General features: G+C 49.3%; 1 protein-coding gene across 1 annotated transcript in view; it reads right to left on the bottom strand.

Annotated features, from left to right (window-relative positions):
* The window catches only part of USP36 (ubiquitin specific peptidase 36), a 34,678-nt gene extending 19,613 nt beyond the window's left edge, over positions 1 to 15,065 (bottom strand). Inside the window, exons 1-6 of the mRNA XM_029212258.1 lie at positions 14,879 to 15,065; positions 12,444 to 12,606; positions 10,591 to 10,852; positions 9,879 to 10,100; positions 2,873 to 2,983; positions 2,113 to 2,215 (exon numbers count right to left, since the gene is read on the bottom strand). Of these exons, the coding sequence (XP_029068091.1) occupies positions 2,113 to 2,215; positions 2,873 to 2,983; positions 9,879 to 10,100; positions 10,591 to 10,843 (689 nt within the window). The 5' untranslated portion in view covers positions 10,844 to 10,852; positions 12,444 to 12,606; positions 14,879 to 15,065. The remainder of the gene's footprint in view (positions 1 to 2,112; positions 2,216 to 2,872; positions 2,984 to 9,878; positions 10,101 to 10,590; positions 10,853 to 12,443; positions 12,607 to 14,878) is intronic.
* Positions 15,066 to 23,401: the final 8,336 nt, after the last annotated feature.

Genomic DNA, 23,401 nt, shown 5'->3' with positions numbered 1-23,401 from the left:
CCCCAAACCAGCAAGGACACAACCTCAGAGCAGACTGAAAGCCTCTGGGCGTCACGCAGCTGCTGAACTCCAGGTCGCCCCCGGGTCACCTGAAGCCCGTCAGGACAGGAGCCCAGAGGACCACACAGGACGCACCCTCATTCAGCCGGAAGCAGGGACAGCGCAGACATTCAATCACCCAGAAGCAGGAAAATAAAGCCAGATCAAAAAGTTATCCCAGACGCTCCCACCCAGCGCCCCAGAGGAAGGGAGGGAAAGGAGAAGGGACGAGGGGACCTGAGGCCTGTGCAGCACCTCCTGCAAGGTGAGGCTCCCAAGCGTCCTGGCAACAGGATGTGGCTGGGAGGCAGTCCCCAAGGCAGCAACTCGGCAGGAGGAGGCAGACAGCCTCCTTGGGGAGCAGGGGGTTCAGGGCAGGAGAACAAAGGGGAAAACCAGGGTCCTGAACAAGAAACATAAAAATACTGAGGCCACAAGCCCCTTTCTGCCCCCAGAGGAAAAGCTGCCCACTCCAGCGTGTGCTTCGCTGTGTGGCCAGAAGGGGGCGCCCGAAGCAAGAGCCGAGCGAATCGCCAAATCCTCGTGATACGGAAGCAAAGGTGGTTCCGGTAGAAAATGGTGAAGGAGACTTGACACCCTACCTGACGAGAATCAGCCCCCCGGAAGCAACATGAAGCAGGAGAAGACAGCGACACAAACTCCAGGCTGAACTGAAGACCCCAAACAAGCATGTGGGGGAGACGGAAGAACACCGTGAACACGCCTTAAAACTAAGATAAAATGACCAAAAGGAGGGAAAGTTCACTAAACTCAGGAAAGACTGAACTTCGAGGGACACATGGAGGAGGGACTCAAAGGAGATGGAGTGAGGGGCACAGGAAGCAGGGGTGGGGGGGTGTGCGGTGTGGCCGCGAGGAGGGGGCGGCTGAGACATGAGAACACCAACAACCCGGCACCCGAAAGGGCACCGTACCATCAAACACATAAAGCAGAACACGAGAAACATTCCCAGGCGTTAAGGGGAAAAAAGGGCCTTTAACACAAGCAAAAGCCATGCCATCGTGTGTTCCTGAGGGGAGAGTCACTTCCCAACCAGTGCAGGGTCACCAAAGACAGACCACTTTACCGGGCTACGGGTCAGGTTTAATGACATCAGAGTTTCATCCGCTGAAACAGAGGTTTCCCATCCTCATGGCTACAACTCAACTAACTTTCCCAAAGGATGTTCCAGATATGACTCCTGAGTTGTATTTCCAGAGTCCAGGACTCAGTTCTATTCCAAGCCTCGGCAGCACTTCCTGCCTCCTTTCTTCTCTCTGAACCCAAAAACCCAAGAATGATACAAAAACACTGTTGACAGTAGCTGTTTTACAAAAGGGAAGACTAAGCAACCAACCATAAATCCATCATGTGCATTTGTCTATGCTCTCAAATTTGGGCAGAGTGAAACCTCAAAAATCATAATCTCCTTACCCTCAAGTTTTCCTGCAGCCTTTCAAGTTCTTCCATAAAGACATTATAATTCCTACCATCCCCATCCTCAGTACCAAAATAATGAGGTGATTTTTAAAAGATGGGACAAGTCCCTGTCAGTAGCGTAAGATCCTCGAAGAGATCTATTAAAGCATTTCCCAGGACTTCCCTGGTGGCGCAGTGGTTAAGAATCCGCCTGCCAATGCAGGGGACACGGGTTCAAGCCCTGGTCCGGGAAGATCCCACATGCCACGGAGCAACTAAGCCCGCGAGCCACAACTACTGAGCCCACGTGCCACAACTACTGAAGCCCGCGCGCCTAGAGCCCATGCTCCACAACAAAGAGAAGCCACCACAATGAGAAGCCTGCGCACCACAACGAAGAGTAGCCCCCGCAACTAGAGAAAAGCCTGCACACAGCAACGAAGACCCAACGCAGCCAAAAATAAATAAATAAACATTAAAAAAAAAAAAGGCATTTCCCTCCATGAGTTGCTGGGACAGAGATGGCCACCACCTGCCCTGCAGCAGGAGAAGCCCTTTCCTGGGAAGCAGTGCGACCCCTTGCTGGAGCTTCAGCTCAGGGCCACGGGGCTAAGGTCCACAGAGGCAGCCTGGGGTGGGGGGAGGAGCGCGTACTTGGCACAGCCGCTCAAGCAGGCCTTCTGCATGGCGTCAATGGTGTACCGCAGAAACTCGTGTGCGTCCTCTTGGTTCCCAAAGCGGAAATGCCGGGCGATCTCTAAGGAGGAAAGGAAGAAGCATCAGGCCGGAAGGGAAGAGCTCCTGCCTGCTCTCCAAACGTCCCACTCCTGTCGGTCTCATCACCAACTCCTAGCAGACCCAGGACTAAACCCAAGCGAGGAAAAGGAGTCTGCCTGGCTTCCTACATCCCAGGTACCACCCTCACGGCAGTTATCTTCTCAGTGAGAAGACCTAAGGGCTTAAACCCTCTACACTTAACAGAAAGCACGAATGAACACCAAGCATTAAGGATATGAGATCCATTGATGAACTAAAGCTGGTTTTCCAGGAGCCAATACAGACCATGGCAGATTATCACCATGTCATCGCAATACAACTTACACCGGCTTCAAAAACCAATGAGCCCATCTTTTCTGCTAAGGGAGATATCTGACTGTCACAGCACATGGACACTGGTCTCTCTGACGTTGAGAAAAGGCCCCGCAGCCCTTCCTTACCTGCTCCCCACCTCCAGGCCCCTGACACACAGCTCCCGGCCTGGCCAAAGCCACCTGATCTTCAGGGCGGGGACCACCACCACCTGGTGTGGACTCCTCCACATCCAGCCCCAGGGCTCGCTTAGTCTGCTACACTCTGTGCGTGCAGCCTCCCGAGCCCTCCCTTCTGCCCCCCGCCAGAAGGAAGCTGCTCTTACTTCTGAGGTCTCGGATGAAGGACACGGGCTTGATGGCGTTGCCACTGTTGGCGAAGGCCTGGATGATGTGGTTCTGCATGACACATAGCATGCAGAAGCTTCCCTGGTGACCTGCGGGCACGGACAGGCGGTCGTGGTAAGGCGAGAGCTCCCAGGAGAGCTGACGACATGGCCTCCCGCCCGGCAGAGACAGCAGGAGCCCGACAGCCCGACCCAAGCCCCCACGCCGCCTGCAGCACCCGGGACCCGGTCTCTCCACAGTTGCGGGCTCGGCTGCAACCCAGACCGAGGAGTCTGAGTTTTCGAGCACCGTTTAGAACAATGTTTTCTCTGACTTCCGAACTGCATCACATAGTCAACAGGCTAGAATATTTTGGGCTTCCCGACACCCGCTTCATGTGCTCTTCAGTGTAGGAACCTCTGCTCTGGTTTCCAGGAGACACAGGGGCTCGGCCAGCTCTGGGGAGACCCTGGGCACGTGCTCCCCCAGCCTAATGGCCCGACTCTGCAGCTCTGGCGCCCCAAGCGGCCCCAGGCGACACCTACATGGTGGGGACGGGTCCATAAAGACCGGCGGTGGGCCACACAGAGCCCCCAGGCTGCGATGGGGCCCCCAGGCTGCGGCCAGTCCCCGTGCTCTGGATAAACTATTTGTCCCCCAGGAATTAAGCGAGATAGCATTATGCTTCTACCTCTACTTACAATTATGATCTTAAATACATAGAGAAGAGCAAAGGCTACACCCCATTTTAGGTGATTTTTAAGTCAAGTACTGGTGTGATAGTTGAACTCCCCTCTCAACCTCTCACAACCCTGTTCCCCACATGCTTCATCCTTCTCCCCAGCCAGGTCACCGCTGTTCCCATTCACGGATTCACTGTATTCCACACGTGGCACTCACTCACCAGGATACTGCAGCTTCATGTTTAAGCTCACTCTCTATAAACTAACAAACTGCTCTCTAACCCCTGCTCCAGACCACAGTTCATCCACACGACCCCCCTTTTCCTGCAAGCCAACCTCCCCGCCTTTTCCTGCTATCACAAATGCTGTGGTGAATGGTCCTTGTGCGCATGTCAGTTTCTCTAAGGCATATACCTACAAGATACATTTCTGGGTCCAAGGGCAAGCACATCTTTAGTTCTACAAGATACTGTAGTCGTGTATATAGCGCACGGCCTTCCTCAACAGACCCAGCGCCTAACACAAAATTCACACCAATCCGTTATTCTCCCCCTGAACACCTCCAATCACCCAGTTACTTAGACCTATCTCAAATTAAAAACTGAAACAGCATGCAGCCTGTTTACCATATACATACAAAAAAATCCTAGTATCTACAAACGAAAAGGGCACATGTTGCTAAAGATGTTGAGAAACTGGAACCCCTGTACACTGTTGCTGGGAATGTCAAATGGTACAGCCACTGTGGAAAACAGTATGGTAGTTCCTCAAAAAATTAAAAGTAGAATTCCCATATAATCCAGTAATTCCTCTTCCAGGTATTTACCCAAAAGAAGGGAAAGCAGAGTCTCAGAGATACTCGTACACCCACATTTATAGTATTATTCACAAGAACCAAAATGTAGAAGCAATCTGAGCGTCCATTGACAGACGAATGGATAAAGAATGTGGTCTATACATAAAGTGGAATATTACTCAGCCTTAAAAAGAAAAGGAAGTCTGACACCTGCTACAACAAAGAGAAACCTTGAGAACATTATACTAAGTAAGCCAGTCCTAGAAGGACAAGCACTTGTGTTTGTGTTACATGAAGTACCTGGAGCAGTGAGAGTCACCAAGACAAAAAGTAGGATGGAGGGTACCAAGGACGGGGGCTGGCGGGGGGGGGGGGGGGGGGGGGGGGGGTGGTGTTTTTAATGGGGACAGACTTCCAGTTTGAAAAAGTTCTGGAGATGGATGGTGGTGATGGTTGCATGACAGTGTGAATGTACTTAATGCTACTGAACTGTACACTTAAAATGGTAAATTTTATGTTATATGCACTTACCATAATGCAAAAAAGTTTAATTTTTTTAAAAAATGCTAGTATTTACACAAAAAATTCTTCTTGGAGGGAAATCAAAAAACCATTCATGTGATTAATGCCTTTACATGAAGGAGAGGCTTTTATTTTTCATTTTAGAGTTTTCTCAACTCTATATCCATTCATTACTTTTATTTTTTAAAGGGCAATAATTGTGGAGAAGGCTCAAATTGAGGCAAATAACCTAATGTTATTTAAGATAACAAACATAACAAACGTTAAGCAAACAAAAAGAGCTCCCATTTACAAAATCTGATTCATGTTAAGATACTCCTATGAAAGTCGTGTGGAAATTAAGCCTCTAATCATTATCTAAAACGCTGAGACTTTTAGACTAATAAATCATCGCTCTTAAATAGGGCAACTGGGAACTCCCTGGTGGTCCAGTGGTCAGGACTCGATGCTTTCACCGCCAAGGGTTCAATCCCTGGTCCGGGAACTAAGATCCCGCAAGCCTTGTGACTCAGCACAAAAAAAAAAAAAAAAAAAAAAAAAAAATAGGGCAAGTAACAATTTCACCCAGAAATACCTGAAACAGGATTTCCCAAATCCCTGGTAATGCGCAAGTTTAATTTTAAAAGCCCGTGGACACTTTGTTCAGGTAATTTAGGAAAATATATCATAAAAGTTGTATCCATGATTTGGGGGACACTACTACTTAAATTTGGGGAAGAGGGTACGAAACAGTAGGATTTAATCCTGGATATTTTACAGTGTTTATTTTGTGGATAGATCCTGAAGTGGTCCAGGCACGTTGCAGGACTGGGGCTCCATGCAAGCAGCCCCTTGTCATGTTCAAGCCATACTTCCCTGGACCCTTGAGAATCTTCAAACAGTGAATTCGAGGAAGAGAGGACAGCCCAAGCCCACTTAGGGGTCACCTGGGGATCCAGTCGGGTGCCAGGAAAAAAATATTAAAACTTCTCTTAATACATTTTACATTCTACATTACATATTACATTAATACATTCTAAAAAAGCCAAGAAATTAAGGCTTACTGACATTTCATAGTGACATGGAGGGACGCTGGCACTTTCCCCAGGTCTGCTTGCGTTGCTCACAGGAGGAGGGGCTGCTCCCAACTCAAGCCCTTGCCCCCATATACCACAGTTTACTTGTGCCAGGTTACACGGACTTACAGATGTGACCTACTTTTAACTGTATTAACCCTTGCAAAGTTGACAATAGCTCAAAGATTCCTGCAGAGAAACCAACAGCAAAAGCACAGGGAACACGAAAACGGCAGAGCGACCTACAGGCTCAGGAGAGAGGCTCTCACCGCCAACGGCATGAGATAAAAACAAAGATAGCCCAGTCAAACCTTAGTAAAGTCCACCCAAAACAACCTCAGCCATCACCATCACTGGAAACAGAGATTTATAATCAACTTCATCTTAGAAGTGTGCACCGTGCCTTGGTATAGTAGCTAGTGCTGCCGTGAACCACTGCAAGACATTTAAATACTACAGTAGTCCCATAGCCTGGCCTTCTTCCATTCTTTTTTAATAATATAACTAATATCCCTGAACACGTCATGCAATCCCAAACTTTTATCATAACGATGTTCCTCCCACACTCCCATGTCCCTGCCTCTGGTTCTGCCCTGATTTCTAATTATTTCCCTACTTTTAAAAATCACTTTTATTTATTTAAGTTTTATCACATATACGTACACCTAAACAACAAATTGTCTGCTTTTCAATTATATAAATAGGAATTCATGCTGCATGCAGCCTTCTGGGGCTTTTTCTTCACTCGACACTATGCTATTGGGACTCATTCATGGAGCGAATCCATTCTTCTGCACTGCTGTATAATATTCTACCACGTGCCTATATAATTCAGGTACCCATTGTGTTGATGGGCACCTGAGTTGCTTACAGTTTTTTGCTGTAGGTTTCCTGGTGCACAGATACCAGAGCTCTTCTGTAGAATTGCTAAGTGTAGATTATATGACAGAGAACACCAGATTGTTTTCCAAAGCAGTTATGCCAACTCAGACCAGGAGTTTACAAAGAATCTCACTGACCTCCATCCCCTGTGACCTTCAGTACCGTCAGACTTCCGAATCCTCATCGACCACAAAGGTGTAAAGCGTCTCCCAGGTTACGCGGTTACTAGCCATCTCCTCCTCTGCCCCGTGACGTGAGCTTCCTCTCCTATAAAATGCCTGCTCCTAATGTTTATCTATTTAATATGTTATTCTCTTTTCTTTGTTGATTTGTGGTTTTGTACATATTCTTGGTCCCAACCCTTCGTTGGTTATGCATCCCAGGTGTCATCTCCTCGTTTGTAGCTCCCTGTCTTTTAATTTTGTTTTTTCATGAACAAAAGTTCTTAATTTTAATGCAGCCGAATTCATCAATTTTTTTAATGGTTAGTGCTTTCTCCCAACCCAACGTCAGAAAGATACTTGCTCACGTCTGTTATAAAAGCATTGTTTTTACTTTTGAGAAGTTTTTTTTTTTAAATAAATTTATTTATTTTATTTATTTTTGGCTGCGTTAGGTCTTCGTTGCTGTGCGCGGGCTTTCTCTAGTCGCGGTAAGTGGGGGCTACTCTTCGTGGCAGTGCACGGGCTTCTCATTGCAGTGGCTTCTCTTGTTGCAGAGCACCGGCTCTAGGCATGTGAGTTTTAGTAGTTGTGGCACGCGGGCTCAGTAGTTGTGGCTCTCGGGCTCTAGAGTGCAGGCTCAGTAGTTGTGGCGCATGGACTTAGTTGCTCCGCGGTATGCAGGATTTTCCCAGATCAGAGCTTGAACCCGTGTCCCCTGCGTTGGCAGGAGGATTCTTAACCACTGTGCCACCAGGGAAGCCCTTTTGAGAAGTTTTAAATCCATTTTTTGGTGTGAGTATGCTGTGAAATGGGGATTCTATTTCATTTTTTCCATATGTAAACCCTAATTATTTTTAAGTTCCATTTATTTAAAACAGGAGACACATGTATATGTGAAAAAATGGTGTGTAATGCCACACGTCCACGCATTCATGGCTCTGTTTCTGGGTTGTCTCTCCATCGGTCAGTACCTCCCTCCCTGACTCAACTCTGCCGCTTTAACGTCTCTTAACTTTACAGAAAGACTTTACAGCTGCTAGAGTATACCGCGTCTCATATTCTTCACAGGTGTCTTGGTGATTTTGGTCCTTTGCTTTTCTTTTCCATATAAATTTTAGAATCAGCTGAAGCTACAATAATCTCTAGGTTAATTTGGGAGAGAACCAACATTTTTATAATACTGAGGCTTCCCTCTGTGAAGGCAGCGATCTCCATGTGTGTAGGTTATCATAAAATGCCCTTAAATTCCCAGGAAAGGTTTTCCACGTATATCTTGGTAATTTGGGTCTCCACACTTTATCATTTTTGTTGCTGTTATACAATTTTTTATAATAGCAAATTTTTTTTTTAACAATTTCTTGTTTGGTGTAGAGAAATTCAAGTAACTTTTTGTATATTGATGTTATATCTAGTCATAGTGCCAAATTTCTTTCTTATTCCCCCGAATTTCTGATTTGTCTATGGATTCCTTTGTTTTTCTACGCAGGAATATCATTTTCAACCAACAAGAGTGTTACTCCCTCCTCTTGTCTCCTGGGTCACTGCTCTGGCCAGGACCAGCATATCAAACACAAGTATAGAGAGTGGCCACCCTGGCTCCTCTCCTTATTTTTAAAAGGTGTGCTTCTACTATTTCCTAATTGGAATGCTTTTTTGTAGTTGTTGCTAGATACCTTTTATCAATATTAGTAAAAAAAATCCCTCTGTTGCTACTTTGCTAAGAGTTTTCTTTATAATAATTTTTTGGGGCATCTACTTTCAGGTGACCTTTCTCTCTTAATCTGTTAATAAAGTGACGGCAACTAAGGTAGCAAGATTAGCAGTCACGGATGTAGAACTTACTGTGTGCCAAGTACTATTCTAAGCACTCTACATAATTCATGTAAGCTTTACAAAAACGCTATGAAGGAAATATTATTTTTACTTTGCAGATAAGAACAGGTCAGGTAATTCTCCAGGACTCAGTCGCCGGGTGGCAGAACCAGGATGTAAACCCAGCAGGCCAGTCTCCAGAGTGGTGCTTTTAACTGCTGTGCTATACTGGCTCCACAATTACATCTGGAGGTTTTCTGATATCAGAACATCCTTGTGTTACTAGGATGAACACAAGTTGCTCACAGTGTTTAAAAGACTATTGAATTTGCTAGTATTTTATCTAGAATTCTTACATGTATATCCATGAACAAGAGGGAACTGTAGTATTTCTTTCTCACATTGTGCTTGTTTAATTTTGTTATCCAAGTTAAGAGAACCTCATTGAACGAGCTAGGGAGCTTTCTCTCTTTTTCTTTTCTCTGAAAGAGTTCAGGAAGCATTGAAATGATCTGTTTCTTAAAAGTTTCATAAAACTTACCCACAAATTGTCTCAGCCTGGTGTTTTCTTCATGCGAAAAATTTTAACGACTGATTTAATTTTGTTAATGGTTGAAAGGCTATTCAGACTTTCTGTTTTCTTTAGTTTGGGTAAGTTATATTTTCTTTCATCTTTTTTTTACCCACATTCAATTTCCACTTTGGAGGATGTTTTATGATGTACATAAAACATTGCTACAAAAACAGGTGTATGAAACAACCGAATACACGTATTTCGCAGGTATCTTTTGAAAACCCTTTTCTCTCTTTAGGTAATTACTTTCAGCCCAGTTTAGAGACCATTACTCTACCCTGATTCTCTTTCACGGCCCATCCTGCAGCTGGCACAATTCAAATGTAGGATTTATCAGTTACTATAAAGCGTTACTATTTACCAGTTACTACTTCACTCCTGAATTGGACCCGGGCTGAACTGGCAGCACCGTGAGCACACGGGTTTGTCCACTTAGGAGACCATCTGGCCCCGAGGACCCAGGGCCACCCCACAGCCATGCGTGTGCACAGCACCCCCCCCCACAGCGCTCACTTACAGCCTCGCGTGTGCTCCTTGGAGAGCAGGTAGTTGGCCAGGGGCGGCGTGTAGGTCAAGCACTGCACGGTGGAGTTGAGGAAGCAGGTGTTGCCGAGGTTGTGCAGCCCCGCGCCCACACGGTAGACGCGCCCCCAGCGCAGCGACAGCCGCTCCACGGGGAAGAGCACCTTCTGGGGCGCGGGGACGCCGTCACCGCAGCTCTCGTATGCGCGCTCGCTGCCTGGAGGGGGAGGGATGGGAGAGAGGAGGCCGTCTGACTCCGTGCCCAGGCAGACCACCCAGAGCAAGTGCCGTGGCGCACTCGGTGGGCACGTGCTTAGAACGCAGCATCCGGGGGTGACTGGGTTCCCGCTGCGGAAGGCCAGGAGAACACCTGTCACCCCACGGCTCTCCCTGACGGCGTCGGTCTAGCGCCCCAGGACCCCTCTGTGGGCGAGAGGACGAGGTTGTGAGAATGAGCAGCTGGAAGAACTGGGCCCTGGCACTCTGAGCCCACCCCACTTCTCCGTCTGGTTTCCAAGGCCTGCTCCTGAACCTCTAAGGACACAGATCTCTTTCTGACCAACCCTGTACCGTTACTTCCATAACTAAAATCTACTGACCCCATGCACGACATTCACAAGTGACCACACTCTGTTTCTGGTCCTACTAAGCAGTCAACGCTTCGTCCCTCCACTTGGTCGGCACAGAGCGAGGCCCTCTCCCAGTACCCTGTGTCCTGGCCTGCGGCTCATCCCCGCTCCTGTGGCAGCCGGCTCCCTCTGTCCTGGGGTTCAGCAGCACATATTTGCTCTTCAGCGACTCCAGCTGGTAGGAGAAACTCTTGCTGGCGGGCTCAAACTCCAGCTTCTGCAGAAGGACCTTCCTGGCAGAGGAGGCCAGGAGCTTCCCCAGCTCCCCATCGTCAGCCGAGTCCCTGCGGCCAGGCTTGAGGGCTTCCTTCAACTTGTCGACTATGGGCATGGTGCATCACTGTGGGGACAGGAAAGAACACGGAGCGGTGGGTAGGCGGGTCCCAGGAACAGAGCATCCCTTCCCTGACAACCCCCTCCTGGGCCTTACAGATGTGACCCACCATAAAAGCGGCTCTGGATCGGCTGCCAACGTTACAAAGGAAGGGTGACACGAGACGTAGTACTGACCACGTGGACACAGCGACGCCCACGCTTCTCCTCTCAAAAAGACAAAGTGCCTCCGCAAACAGCACTAAACGGACTGACACGGCCCGGAGGAGGCGAGACTACCTTCTCGGCGTCTTCTCTTCAACAAGTACCATGAAGTGACTTTGGACGGCATACTTGGTGCAATTTCCCTCAAGAGGTGACCGTGTCCTCCTAACGTCTGCTCAAAACCAGGAGAACACTAATTCTCCCAAGACACTCTGGTCACACACACAAATCCATGCAATAAAGGAATCTGCATGGAGAGTGAGATGAGCTCACTCATCTGTTTAGAACCACACTCTTCAAAACAAAGGCCACGAGCCTCATGGGGCCACTGAACAGGAGAAATGAGGCTGGGCCAAACTGGGACGTGCTGTAAGTGTAGAACACACACTGGATTTCGAAGACTCAGTTTGCAAGTGTAAAACATCTCAGTAATTTTAAGACTAGTTATATGCCGAAATGATTATATTTTACATATACTGGGTTAAGTAAGTTATATTGTGACAATTCATTTCACCTGCTTCTTTTTATTTTTCAATGTGGTCACTGTAAAACTCAGTTATACTTGTGGCTTGTGTTACTGGATAGTGCTTGTACAGACTATCTTTTTAAAAGTGATGGAGAAAAGATAGTAATAGGACTAGAATGGTGTACACAAAAACGCCTAAACTTAAGGGGGGGGTGGGGCGGAGCAGGCAGGGGCCGTGGCGGCAACTCAGGCTCTGGAAGGCGGCAGGCCTGGGTTATTCCATCATGGATTAGCTACAGCCTCCAGGGACAATCACTGGGACTGCCGGAGACCGTTCTTTGTAAAATAGGAAAAAAAACAAGTGTCAAAGGTGCCTGTGAGCTTAATGGGGAGAAACACACTGGGTGAGAGCTGAGCGCTGGCTGCGGAACAGTCCCTAAAGCCGCAGTGTAGAAACTGTAACAAACCCGAAATCCCCATCACCTCTAACTGCACACACTACCTGTCAACTCAACCACCCTGGCCAAAGCTCAAGGACTATTTGAGTCACAGTTAGAAAAATAGTTCCTTACACAGCTTACTCCCATCAGAAAAATGATGACCTCCCCCAGGTATGTGGTCGCTAGCCTGAGCCAGGAGACCCAACTAGTCAGGTGGATCCAAAACTCTGCTTGAGTGAAAGGACCCCGTCCAGCACCTCTTGGTAAACCGTCCAGATTTATGGTTATAGGGCACCTAATTCTGTATGTGGATCGAATTTCTTTTTCTATAAAAATTTCTGTAAAGAACAGAAACGTAAGACCATTATTTAAAAAAACGCAAGCACAAGTTCTTTGACATGAAAAAAATAAAAGAAGCTTTCCTAAGGGGAATTATCTAAGCGTTCTCACCAACTGAACAATGGCTGCTGGACCACATGTGGGCTTACCTGGGGTGTCTGAACTTGGGTGTGCTATTCCTGCAGCATGGAGTCAGGTGCTTGGCCAGACTAGGCAGGTGTGGTGCTGGGCCCTCAAAATCACGTGCTCCCAGGCTTTGGCCTGTTCAATCACCAGAGCCACAAGCGTGTCGTCCAGAATGGGTGTCAGAGTCTGTGGGATGAACACAGCATCACATGAGGCCAGCTCTCTTCCCGCTGTCTCATCAGCTCCATTCCCTGGACACGGAGTAGGAAGGCCAACCATCTACCAGGAACAGTCAGCCTTAAGGCGGAAGGAATATGGATAGTGCGGGACTTAGGAAGAATGAAGAGCTGAGCTAACTAACTACAAACGATTTCGATGGACATGACATGAAAACACTGCCCTTTGTTCCATACCTTAACCTTCACGCCAGTGACAAGCCCAGTGAACAAAAATCTCCCCACACGTCAGTCAATTCCAGACTCCATCACATTTGCAAAGACTAAGAGATAACAGATAATCATCTCCAACTTTCAGATTTCATGAGCCAGTAAGAGTTCCCAAAAAAATGGCGCAATGAGAGTTGCCAAATTTTCACTCTGCTAAGTTTGTTTTTTTTTCTTAATTACCAACCACAATCACTGTGATTACAGAAAATTAAGGTACTTAAAAACTTTTTACTGTGAAAACATTCATTTACAATGTAGAGAGAACATCACAGGGAACCGCCACGCTCCCCTAATTCAGCGTCAATAATTATTGTGTAGGACCAGTCGATTCTTCTCCTGAGCCCACATTACTTTACAGCAAGTTTCAGATATACCATGTCTGATGTCCATAAGTAAAAGCATATTAACAGCAAAAAAAAAAAAAGAAAGAAAAACAAAAGAGCATAATAAACATGATATCAGAATGAAGTCAATCTGTAAAGATTTCTGTTTCATGAAAACTCCCTACAATGTCCCTCTTCTTGTCAAGATCACACGTTGCTAAGGACTCTTGTCATGGGCGGATATGGGTTTGGGAACCTCTCGAAGCTAGAGAATAAAACAGAACTTGGAAGATTTAACCCAATTTAATTCGAGATAAATAACTTAAAGAACACCCACCCATTCCACATAGCCCACTCCTCGATGTGGAGTCAAGAGATTTTGAACAAACAGAATTTTTTAAGTTTCAACAGGAAGATCAAACCTCTACATCACCAATTCAACCCGAAACATTAAGCAACAACCTAAAAATGATTTATTTCTGAGGTGCAGCGACCCAGAGAAAAATGTCCCTGCAACCATCACAAGCCCTCTGATGTACACATTTGCTTCAAAACTCAGGGAGGATGCTCTCTCCAGTGCATGTTCCTCACGGTCCAGGAACAGCTCACACTTATCTATGCACATTTCTACCTCTACTCAAATAAAGCTTCCTTAAATCAATCACCATTCAAGAACGTTTTCTCTCCCTCCTCCCTTTAAATGCATTTTTCCAGCATAAAATGCACTGGAGACTCACAGGGTCAACCACGTGCTGGCGGGGAGGAGCCCCAGACAGCACAGGGCTGGGGCCTCCCTGGGGCGCTTTTAGAGGGGGCTCTTCTGCAGAGCAAGCATCGGTCCCCAGCCAGGAAAGAGCAAACTGAGCGCCCCTCTCCTTGGAGGCCTGATTCTCCCCATCCCTTACAGACAGTGGACTGTGTCACAGCCAGGATGTTTTCCTCTCTCATCCATCCCTGTTTTAAGACGCTGCTCTAGCTCCTAGAACCCCAGGGGAGACCCAATACTACCCGCCCAAAGAAATAGGTATTTTAAAAACTCATATCTTGTACCCATCCCCTCACCAGGACCATGACCACGACCAAGACCATAAGGAATGTTACCCTCTCCAGGGGTGAGCTTTCCCACATATCTTACTAAAAAAGAACAAACAAGATATCAACTCTGCTGCCAAACTGAACGCCCTCCCCTTTATTTGGACTTAAGCCATTCCAAAGAAAGTCTGAATTCTGCATAAATGATGCTTCTGTGCGTAACACCGCCACGGGCTGCTGCCTTCTCCCCTGCATGGGCTCCTGGCCGGGTCAGCTCTCCCCTGCACCGCGGGTCGCTCCCGGTGTGTGGAGAAGAGCAGAGAGCAGACCCGAGGCAGCCCGGACGGAGAACACACTTCCAGGGCCTCCCCGTGCACCCCCGAACCCTCGGGGACGGCGCAGCCCTAGTACCTCCCCGTGGACCCCGGAGCCCCCCGTGGACGCGCAGCCCGGGGCCTCCCCGTGGACTCCGAAGCCCCTTGCGGACGGTGCAGCCCTAGTGCCTCTCCGTGGACCCCAAGCCCCTCGCAAACAAACACCCGTGTCTCCCCGGAGGGTTCGCCGGTGCGCCCAGCGTCGGGAGTCACATTCCCACGCCCCGCGGGGCGGAAGCTCTCCACCCGGCCCTCGCGCCGCCCCAACCCGGCCCTAGCCTACCAGGCCCTCAGCTGCCTCCGCCGCTGGCCCGGCTGCAGGCCCGCAGAGCTGGCGTCTGCTCGGCACGGGCCCCGCACACGCACCATCCGGGCCTCCGCCGCCTCACACACGTGTCACGGCGACGCTTAAAGGAGCCGCGGTCCACAGTCCTCAAGGCGGCACACCGAAAGGCCCCGGCAACTTTAAGAGGCGGTGCTAGCTTCCGCCCTATTCCCTGGACCCGCCCACAGCCACTTTACGTGCCCTATACGTCACCTCCCCATCCCGCGGCCCCGCCAGCCTACGCGATGACGAAAGCACGCAGAGCCTGAGACGCCCCGCCCCCTTGGCCGGCGGCCCCCGAGTTCCCGCAGAGCACGTGAGGTGCCCGTTTCCGGGTCTGGCGAACCGGCGCGCCTAGGACGGCGTGTGGGCGCACTTCTTTCTCACCTGCAGTAGGGGCGGTGGCGCGGGATGCTTGATCGCACCCTCTAGGGCATTTAGTGACCAAGACACAGGCCGGGCGAGAAGAGGGCAGCGGGCCCAGTGAAGCCCGGAGGGCGGAGCAAAATGCTCTTGGGATTAAGGGATCGGGAGCGATGGTATTTGACCTTTGCAGTGTCCCGGGCCCTGTGCAATTCCCTGACCCCACTCCCTTCCTTCAAAAGCGTCATCCCGTGATGACTACGTTAAAGTTTTGGTTGAATGTTTGCAAATGCGCTTTGCTTTTGCGGTACTTTTAAAAATGTCTTTCACCTAATCCACTTGGTTGCCTTCCGTCCCGTTCCGCAGGGTAGGTGGAGAGAGTGCAGTCCCAGACCTGACCTCCAGATACTCTCACATAAGCAAAGGAATATTGTTACTCCACAAAAAACGACTTTTCCTAAAAGGGAACACTTGGAGTATACAACACAATCTGCTGTGTCCTTGGCAGACAAGTGTGAAGGGCAGGCTGGGCGATCCTGGGTGAAGCAACTAGAAACCTGGAGCTAGTCGTTATATTCCCCGCACAGTCCTTCAAGGAGGGACTGGCAATGGAGAGAGAGAATGGGTTTAATTAGAACAAAATTCACCTGTAGTTATCACTTGGAGAGTGCTGGTTTTTGAAAAAGCAAACAAGTATAAACAGACCCGCAGGAGCCTGAGGTTGAGCTCTGCCCTGTCTGTGAGAATGTCCACTACAGAGATTCAGATTGGGATTTGTCCCGGAGTCGCGCCCTAAATTTAGCAATGATTCAGACAAAGACCTTCTCACTCTTCCAGGTCTGATACAATGTATAAATGAGTGGTTAAAAGGGTGGGAGCGGGCTTCCCTGGTGGCGCGGTGGTTGCGATTCCGCCTGCCAATGCAGGGGAAATGGGTTCGTGTCCCGGTCCGCGAAGATCCCGCATGCCGTGGAGTGGCTGGGCCCGTGAGCCACGGCCGCTGAGCCTGCACGTCCGGAGCCTGTGCTCCGCAACGAGAGAGGCCGCGGCAGTGAGAGGCCCGCCTACCGCAAAAAAAAAAAAAAAAGTGTGGGAGCAGGTGGGAGGCGGAGGGCTGGCAAGTAGCCCAGGAATGAGGAGACCTCAGTTTTATCCCAGCTCTGCCCTAGTTAGCACGTTGCTTTGGACACTTCTTTTGGGCCTCCATGTGATCATCTGTGAAATAAAGATGATCTCCAGCAGATCTTTGATTCTAATAACAATACTGATGACATTTGTTCCCGTTGCTGAGTTCATATGATGTGCCAGATACCAAGCTGGCCACTTGCCCACACTATCTGATTTAATCCTCACGACAACCCTACAAAAAGATATTGTTTCCATTTTACAGATGATAAAACTGAGTGTGCAAGATCCCAGCAAGCAAGTGGTGGTTTAAACCCAGGTTTCTCAGGCTCCAAGTTCACATCTTTAGCTCAGGCCCTCAGAGGTAACCCCGAACATTTTCTTAGATGACAAAGCTATTGCCCGAAAAGGCCCGCATGCCACTTGAGAACGTGATCTGAGACCTGGAAGTCGAGAGGAGCCTTTGGCCACCCACACTCCCACCCTACTCCCCTTTCAAATTCCCTCCTAGAAGGCTTCCAAGTGGAATCTCCTAGAGGTGTGTTCACATGGCCCATAGGAAAGTCTTTTCTAAAATGCTCCATCTTGGGCTTCCCTGGTGGTGCAGCGGTTATGAATCCGCCTGCCAATGCAGGGGACACGGGTTCGAGCCCTGGTCCGGGAAGATCCCACATGCTGCAGAGCAACTAAGCCCGGGCGCTACAACTACTGAGCCTGCGCTCTAGGGCCCGCAAGCCACAGCTCCTGAGCCCACGCACCACAACTACTAAAGCCTGCGCGCCTAGAGCCCGTGCTCCACAACAAGAGAAGCCAGCGCAATGAGAAGCCCATCGACACAACTAGAGAAAGCCCGCGCGCAGCAACGAAGACCCAACGCAGCCCAAAATAAATAAATAAAATAAATAAAATTTTAAAACATGCTCCATCTCAAACGTCACCAGAGAAATGCAAATTAATACCACAATGAGTTGACGTTCCACACTCTGTGGAACTGCTAGAAGCTAAAAGACTACACATTGGAAACAATGTGTAAGCAAATAGATTGTAAAACTGCAGGGAATGTAAAATGATGCAATCATTTGGGAAAATAATTTGAATGTTTCTTTTATGTAACATACTTAACCTATGAGTACATCCATTGCTGTCACCACTGCAACTAACTACTTCCTGTAGGCTGGTAAATTCCAAATGTGCCAACACAGACCTCTCCTCCTAATCTTTGGAAAGGTGGGTCCAGTGCCTCCTGGACACCCCTTCCCCAGAAGGGGGTGTCCTTTCGAGGTGTCCCACCTCGAAATTCACCATGCCCGGAAACGCCCCCCCCCCCCCCCCCGCCAAACTGCCTCTCCTTTCTGCCCTGTTGCCTACTTGGGCTGCTGTGCTAGAGCTCAGACCAAATCCTTGCCCTTTTCAGCTGGTTTCCCAGTGGGTCCAGCCACTTGGGGGCACTGCTGAGACTGGTGGGCAGACGAAAGGAGAAGCAGGCCTTTCTTCCCCTCCCTCTCTGCTTTGAGTGGAGTTTCCAGCAGCGGCTTCAACTCCATCCAGAGAGACATACTGTGGTTGCAGCCTCCCACCTGGCCTCTCCCTGGGCTCTTGTAGGGCAGCCTACAAGAGCTGCCCCTCCCTCTGCCCCTCCACCCTCGAGCTGCTGACAGCTTCCTGCTGTTCCCTTCTTGGCTTCCCAGGGAGTTTCTTCCATCAGGCTGTCACCAATCCCTACCTTAATCCCTGCTGTTTTAAAGGCTGTGCAGAGTGGTTTTGGTGCTCCTGGTTGGACCTGGAATGATGCAGACAGTAACCCCAACGATCACCTGCCTGGCCGCATCCCGGACTCCCCCTCTCTCCCTCACCGCGTGTAAATTCTCAACAAATTTTGCTAATTTTACTTTCCAAATATTCCTCAAGCCATTCCCTCCCCTCAGCCCAATTGCCCAAGTAAAGCCGCTCTCCGCTCTCTCCTGCGTTACTGGAATAGAGCCAAGTCCATTGCTCAAGCTGCCAAACAGAATAATATATTTAAAAGGCCGACCTGAACCCATTTCACTCCTGTCTGAAACCCTTTCCCCTCCACCCCTCCCCCTGCCTCCTGCTGATGGGAAAGCCAAGCTCCTTCGCATGGTCTCTGATAGCCTCCCAGGGGCTGGCTTTTGCCTGCCTTTCCCCCTCCTCCCCAGCCATTCCCTGCCCTGCATCCTTCAGCAGAGCTAAATCCAAGTGCCCCCCAGGCCCCAATCAGGCTGTCTCTACTCCAGGCTCAGGTTGGTCTTTGGCCTAAAATTCCCTTTCCCACTTGTCCTTCAACCACCTCCTCTGATGCCACTTCCACCAAGAGGTCTTCCTGGATTCCCTCCATCCCTGCCATTAGGTTGGTGTTGCCTTGGGCTGGTGGCACATTCCACTTATACATTCAATTGGAATGTTCTCGGGACTTCTCCTCCCTCCCTCATCAAGTCCCATTTCATTGGTGTGTCCCTGGACCGGTGTGCTGGAGGTACACTGGATAAATGTGAAATCCAACTAAATGGCAAATAATATGCTGGAAATGAGGGCTTCCCTGGTGGCGCAGCGGTCGAGAGTCCGCCTGCCGATGCAGGGGACACGGGTTCGTGCCCCGGTCCGGGAAGATCCCACGTGCCGCGGAGCGGCTGGGCCCGTGAGCCATGGCCGCTGAGCCTGCGCGTCCGGAGCCTGTGCTCGGCAACGGGAGAGGCCACAACAGTGAGAGGCCCGCGTACCACAAAAAAAAAAAAAATGCTAGAGATGAGACAATTGAATAATCTCTAAATCCTGAAAGAGAAAACTGGCAAACACTGTAGATGAAAGAATAAAGTATTCTCAATTAAAAAAAAAATAAAGCTGTAACCAAAATGAATCAAATTAGAACTTACCTTAAAAAAGGTGCATTAACAAAGTAACAGTATTGTTGCCCAGAAGTCACCTGGGGGCTCCTTACTTTGGAGGTTGACGTAAAAGGGACTGGACCCCTCCCCCGGTTTCACAGCCTGTAGATGACCAAAGATTTAAGCTAATTTCTGGAAAGACCTACGTCATATTTCTAACTGTAAAGTAATCATTGTTCTTCTGACCTTTACGTCAGTCACTGTGAGTTTTGGTTCCTGTGAGCCGCTGCTGCTGGGCCTACACAACCCTAACAATTTCCAGTTTCTAGAGACTGCCAAGTTACATCCAAACCTGGGTCTGGTTGAACTCACCAAGAAAAAGCCACGTGGCAGGGCTCCCAGAGTTTTGTTTTAGGCCTTTTTTCCCCTGCACGCAGATGGGCTGCAATGGAATTGGGCCTGTGTTTGGTGGTTTGGCCAAAAAGTAGCCAGTGGACCTTAAATCCCTGTGTCGGCTGTGGCCACTCGCCTGCCTCTTCCTTCCGCTCCCAGACAAAGCTTCCTCTCTAAGAAAACTCACCCAGCGTAAATGCCACAGGTGTGTACTTTCCCTGTGTGTTTGAGGGCAGCTTTCCCCACCTGCTAATACTGAAATCCTGCTTGAATCCTTACGGAAGCCGTTGAGATCCCCCATCCCCACGGCTCTCGTAACACCCCTCTGCACACCCGCCTGCCTCCCCCAAACTCCCCCATAAGGCCTCTCACTTGATCCGTCTGGGTGTTGCTCCCGCTGCTGGGCTTGGTTTGATCTGCTCCTTTGCCCTCAGGTGGCTCTGGTTTTTCTTTGTAGCACAGGGGCACTTTGCACAGCTCTGTTACTGTCCTCAAAGCACTGCTTGCATCTTTTTGGCCTCAGGACTAGATTATACAAACTTTGCAAGAGTGTTCAAGACCCTGCCTTTTAAAATTTATTTTTATTAAATTAAATTAATTAATTCATTTATTTTTTATTTATTTATTTTTTTTGTGGTACGCGGGCCTCTCACTGCTGTGGCCTCTCCCGCTGCTGAGCACAGGCTCCGGACGCGCAGGCCCAGCGGCCATGGCCCACGGGCCCAGCTGCTCCGCGGCACGCGGGATCCTCCCGGACCGGGGCACGAACCCGTGCCCCCCGCATCGGCAGGCGGACACTCAACCACTGCGCCACCAGGGAAGCCCAAGACCCTGCCTTTTAAGTCCTGGCACCACCTTGCTTTTGAGCCCGCCGCTCCCAGCACTGCCCAGGGAACACATAGTAGGCCCACCTAGACTTCTCCTTGCCGTGTCTGGGCCCGCCTGGGAAGCAGGTGGGTAGAGGCAGAGGGGCCATGGCCCGAAGCTGCCTGTTGAATGGTGTTGAATGGTTGAATGGCGACCCAGTCTGTCTAGTACCTGGGAGAAGAGGTGGTAGATGTCACCCCCAAGCCAGAGAGGCTAAGAATCTATGGTGCCTCCTCTCCCCTCCTCTTTCTGGCTGAAAACCAAGGACTCCGAGGCTCCAGAAGGTGGTGAAGGACACTGAGGGAAAGAACCCAGGTCCTGAATCAGCCTTGGAGGGCACCCACCAAACATCCCCATTGGTCTTGGCAAGAAATAAACTCCTTTGTGTTAGTCCCTGGGATACTGGGCTCATTTGCTACGGTATCCAGAGCTGCCTTAGCTGGTACACCTTCGCTCTCAGATCACGGGAAGGTAGGATAAGGCTTTCGGGCCCCAGGGTTGTGGGCGCACTGCATCTGAGGATGAGCTCTAGCAACTGGGGATACAGCAGAGGGGGCTTGATATACCTTGTGTGTTTGGAAGGTGTCCCATAATGACAGGGTGACACTGCATAGCAGTTTGCCCAGGACAGTGCTTCTGGACACCTCTTGATACTACTAATTGTTAATAGCACCCGCTTTCTCGCTCAGAAGTGTCCTGGTTTGGAAGAGAAAGCACATAGGGATGAATTTCCCAGATAATTGAATTTTATTCTTTTTTTCAGTTTAGAAATTACAACTTGGAACAAGGTATCTTGGTGTGATCAAGTGTCTTCACTGAGACTAGGATTTTGCTGTCATTGTTTCAAAATTCAGAAAAAGGGAGAGAAATTTGCCTTTGTCCTGGGGGGAAAAAACACATAAAAACAAACCACTACAAGGCTCTTCCTGCAAGTGGAAGGAAAGGGTCCCCACCTGCTGCTGGGTGGGCGTCGATCTGTGGAGGATAACCTGCTTCCACCTGAGCCATGTCCTTGTTGGAGTCTCCGTCCGTGGTCCTTAGAGAGGCTGGGGAAGTAGGGCAGGCATATGTCCTACTGAAGAGCTGGGCCCAGGATTCTGACTCTGCCTGGGTTCAAATCCCAGCTCCAGCGCTGAATGGCTGGGTGACTGGTAACTCAAGCTTCCCAGGCCCCGGTTTCCCTATCTATCCAATGGGAAGGTGAGAGGACCACCCCTCAGAGTTGGCAGATGTTAAATGAGATCATGTACGTGAAACCTTTAGCACAAGTCCTGGCGTGGGATAAACGTTAGCTATGACTGGAATTATTAGGTTTATCAGAATGATTTCCCAAGCAGTTGCCCCTGGGAGTTTAGGAGCGGAGTCTCCTGAACTGGGGACAGATCATGAGGAAGATGGAAAGGACTCATACGCGAAAAAGAGTTATCACGGCAGGCCCGAGACCTCTCTCCCCCTGGAAGGTCTGCTTCCGAGGTCTGGGAGCGTGGATTTCTAATAAGAGTGGCTCCCGTGCCCCAACTGTTTGTGGATGTTGAAACCTGCTTCTGCTCTGGGAGTCTGGGGTTTTGCTACACGCTGGGCAGAGGGCGCCAACCTGACCAGCACCCAATACAAACGCTGGGGGCTAAGTCTCCAGGGAGCCTCTCTGGTTGGAATCTCGTTCCTGCTGCCCACCCGCCCAGCCCTACCACCAAACTTCACTTCAAAGGACAAAGCAAGGACACGTTGATTGGCCTAAAAATAAAAATGAAACTTTCAGCTTTCTTTCTAGGTGATGTATGCAGCCTTCCCTCTGCATCCCATCCTGGATCCTGTCCTCAGATCCTCTATAACACTCGCCCTTTCTCTGATTTTGACCCCCACGTGACACCCCACCATTCTGCAGACTCCGACTTGGATTTGGTTCACGCTTCTGTTTCATTTAATTAGAAAGAAACATTCCTCCAAGTTGTTACTGAATGAAAACAAGCAGAATTCTCTCCTGTTTCTGAATGTCTTTTTTTTCTTTTCCCCACAATTTGTTTCTTGGAGGAAGAAAGCTATTAGAGCTAAATGATTCCCCAAATCAAAGCACTGCCTTTCACTGCAAGATGATTCAAGGCAACTGCCTGTGACAGGGTGAGCTATGGGTCGGCTTGAAGCTTGAACCCAAGGCCAGAGATAGATCTGTCCGTGAACTTGAAAGTCTTAATGTAAAACCATGGCAACAGCACGTCGCTGTTAGGATAAAGCTGACCCTACTGAAATATTGCAGCTCCACCATCTTGGTTTGATTTTAAGTTAGATCAGATAAACAGATCCGGAATAATTAGGAGGGAAAAGATAGTGCCCCTCAAACGTCTGAAGGATTTTCACCAGCCCTGATGGTTCTTCCACTGCCGCCCTGTCCCCCACCCCACCCCCACCCCCGATCATGGTCTCGCGAACTGGATCCTGCAGAGGCTGCTTCTGTGTTTCCACTTGGAACCCACATGTGTCTGTTGGGGGCTCCGACCAGAGAGCAGGTTGTCCTCAGTTGCCCCCATTGCTTTTCTTTCACAGAATGAGCAAGGCTGAGGGGGAAACAGTGGTGTCTGGTAGAATCCCTAACAATCTGGTTACCCCATACGTGGGTCTTCAGGCTGATTTAAAACTGCCTGCAAAGATCAAGAAAACTGGGAAAATTGTTGAAACCGGATCATGAGTGCATGGAGTTCGTTTTGTCATTCTGTGTTTCTGTCTATGTTGGAAAATTTCCACAAGAAGTGTTTTTAAAAAGTCACATTTGACCTAAATACATAAAATGAATGAAGAAGCGTTTGTGTTAAGACCCCCAATGTGGTCTGCAGGTTGGGACGGGCGCCAACGCCAAGTAAGGTCATTTGTATGACACAGAAAGTGTTTGTATTAT

Source organism: Monodon monoceros, unplaced genomic scaffold, assembly GCF_005190385.1.
Source record: "Monodon monoceros isolate NGI ecotype Baffin Bay Population unplaced genomic scaffold, NGI_Narwhal_1 Super_Scaffold_9, whole genome shotgun sequence".
Taxonomy (NCBI): Eukaryota; Metazoa; Chordata; class Mammalia; order Artiodactyla; family Monodontidae; genus Monodon; species Monodon monoceros.
This window is presented reverse-complemented; position numbering and strand designations above follow the sequence as displayed.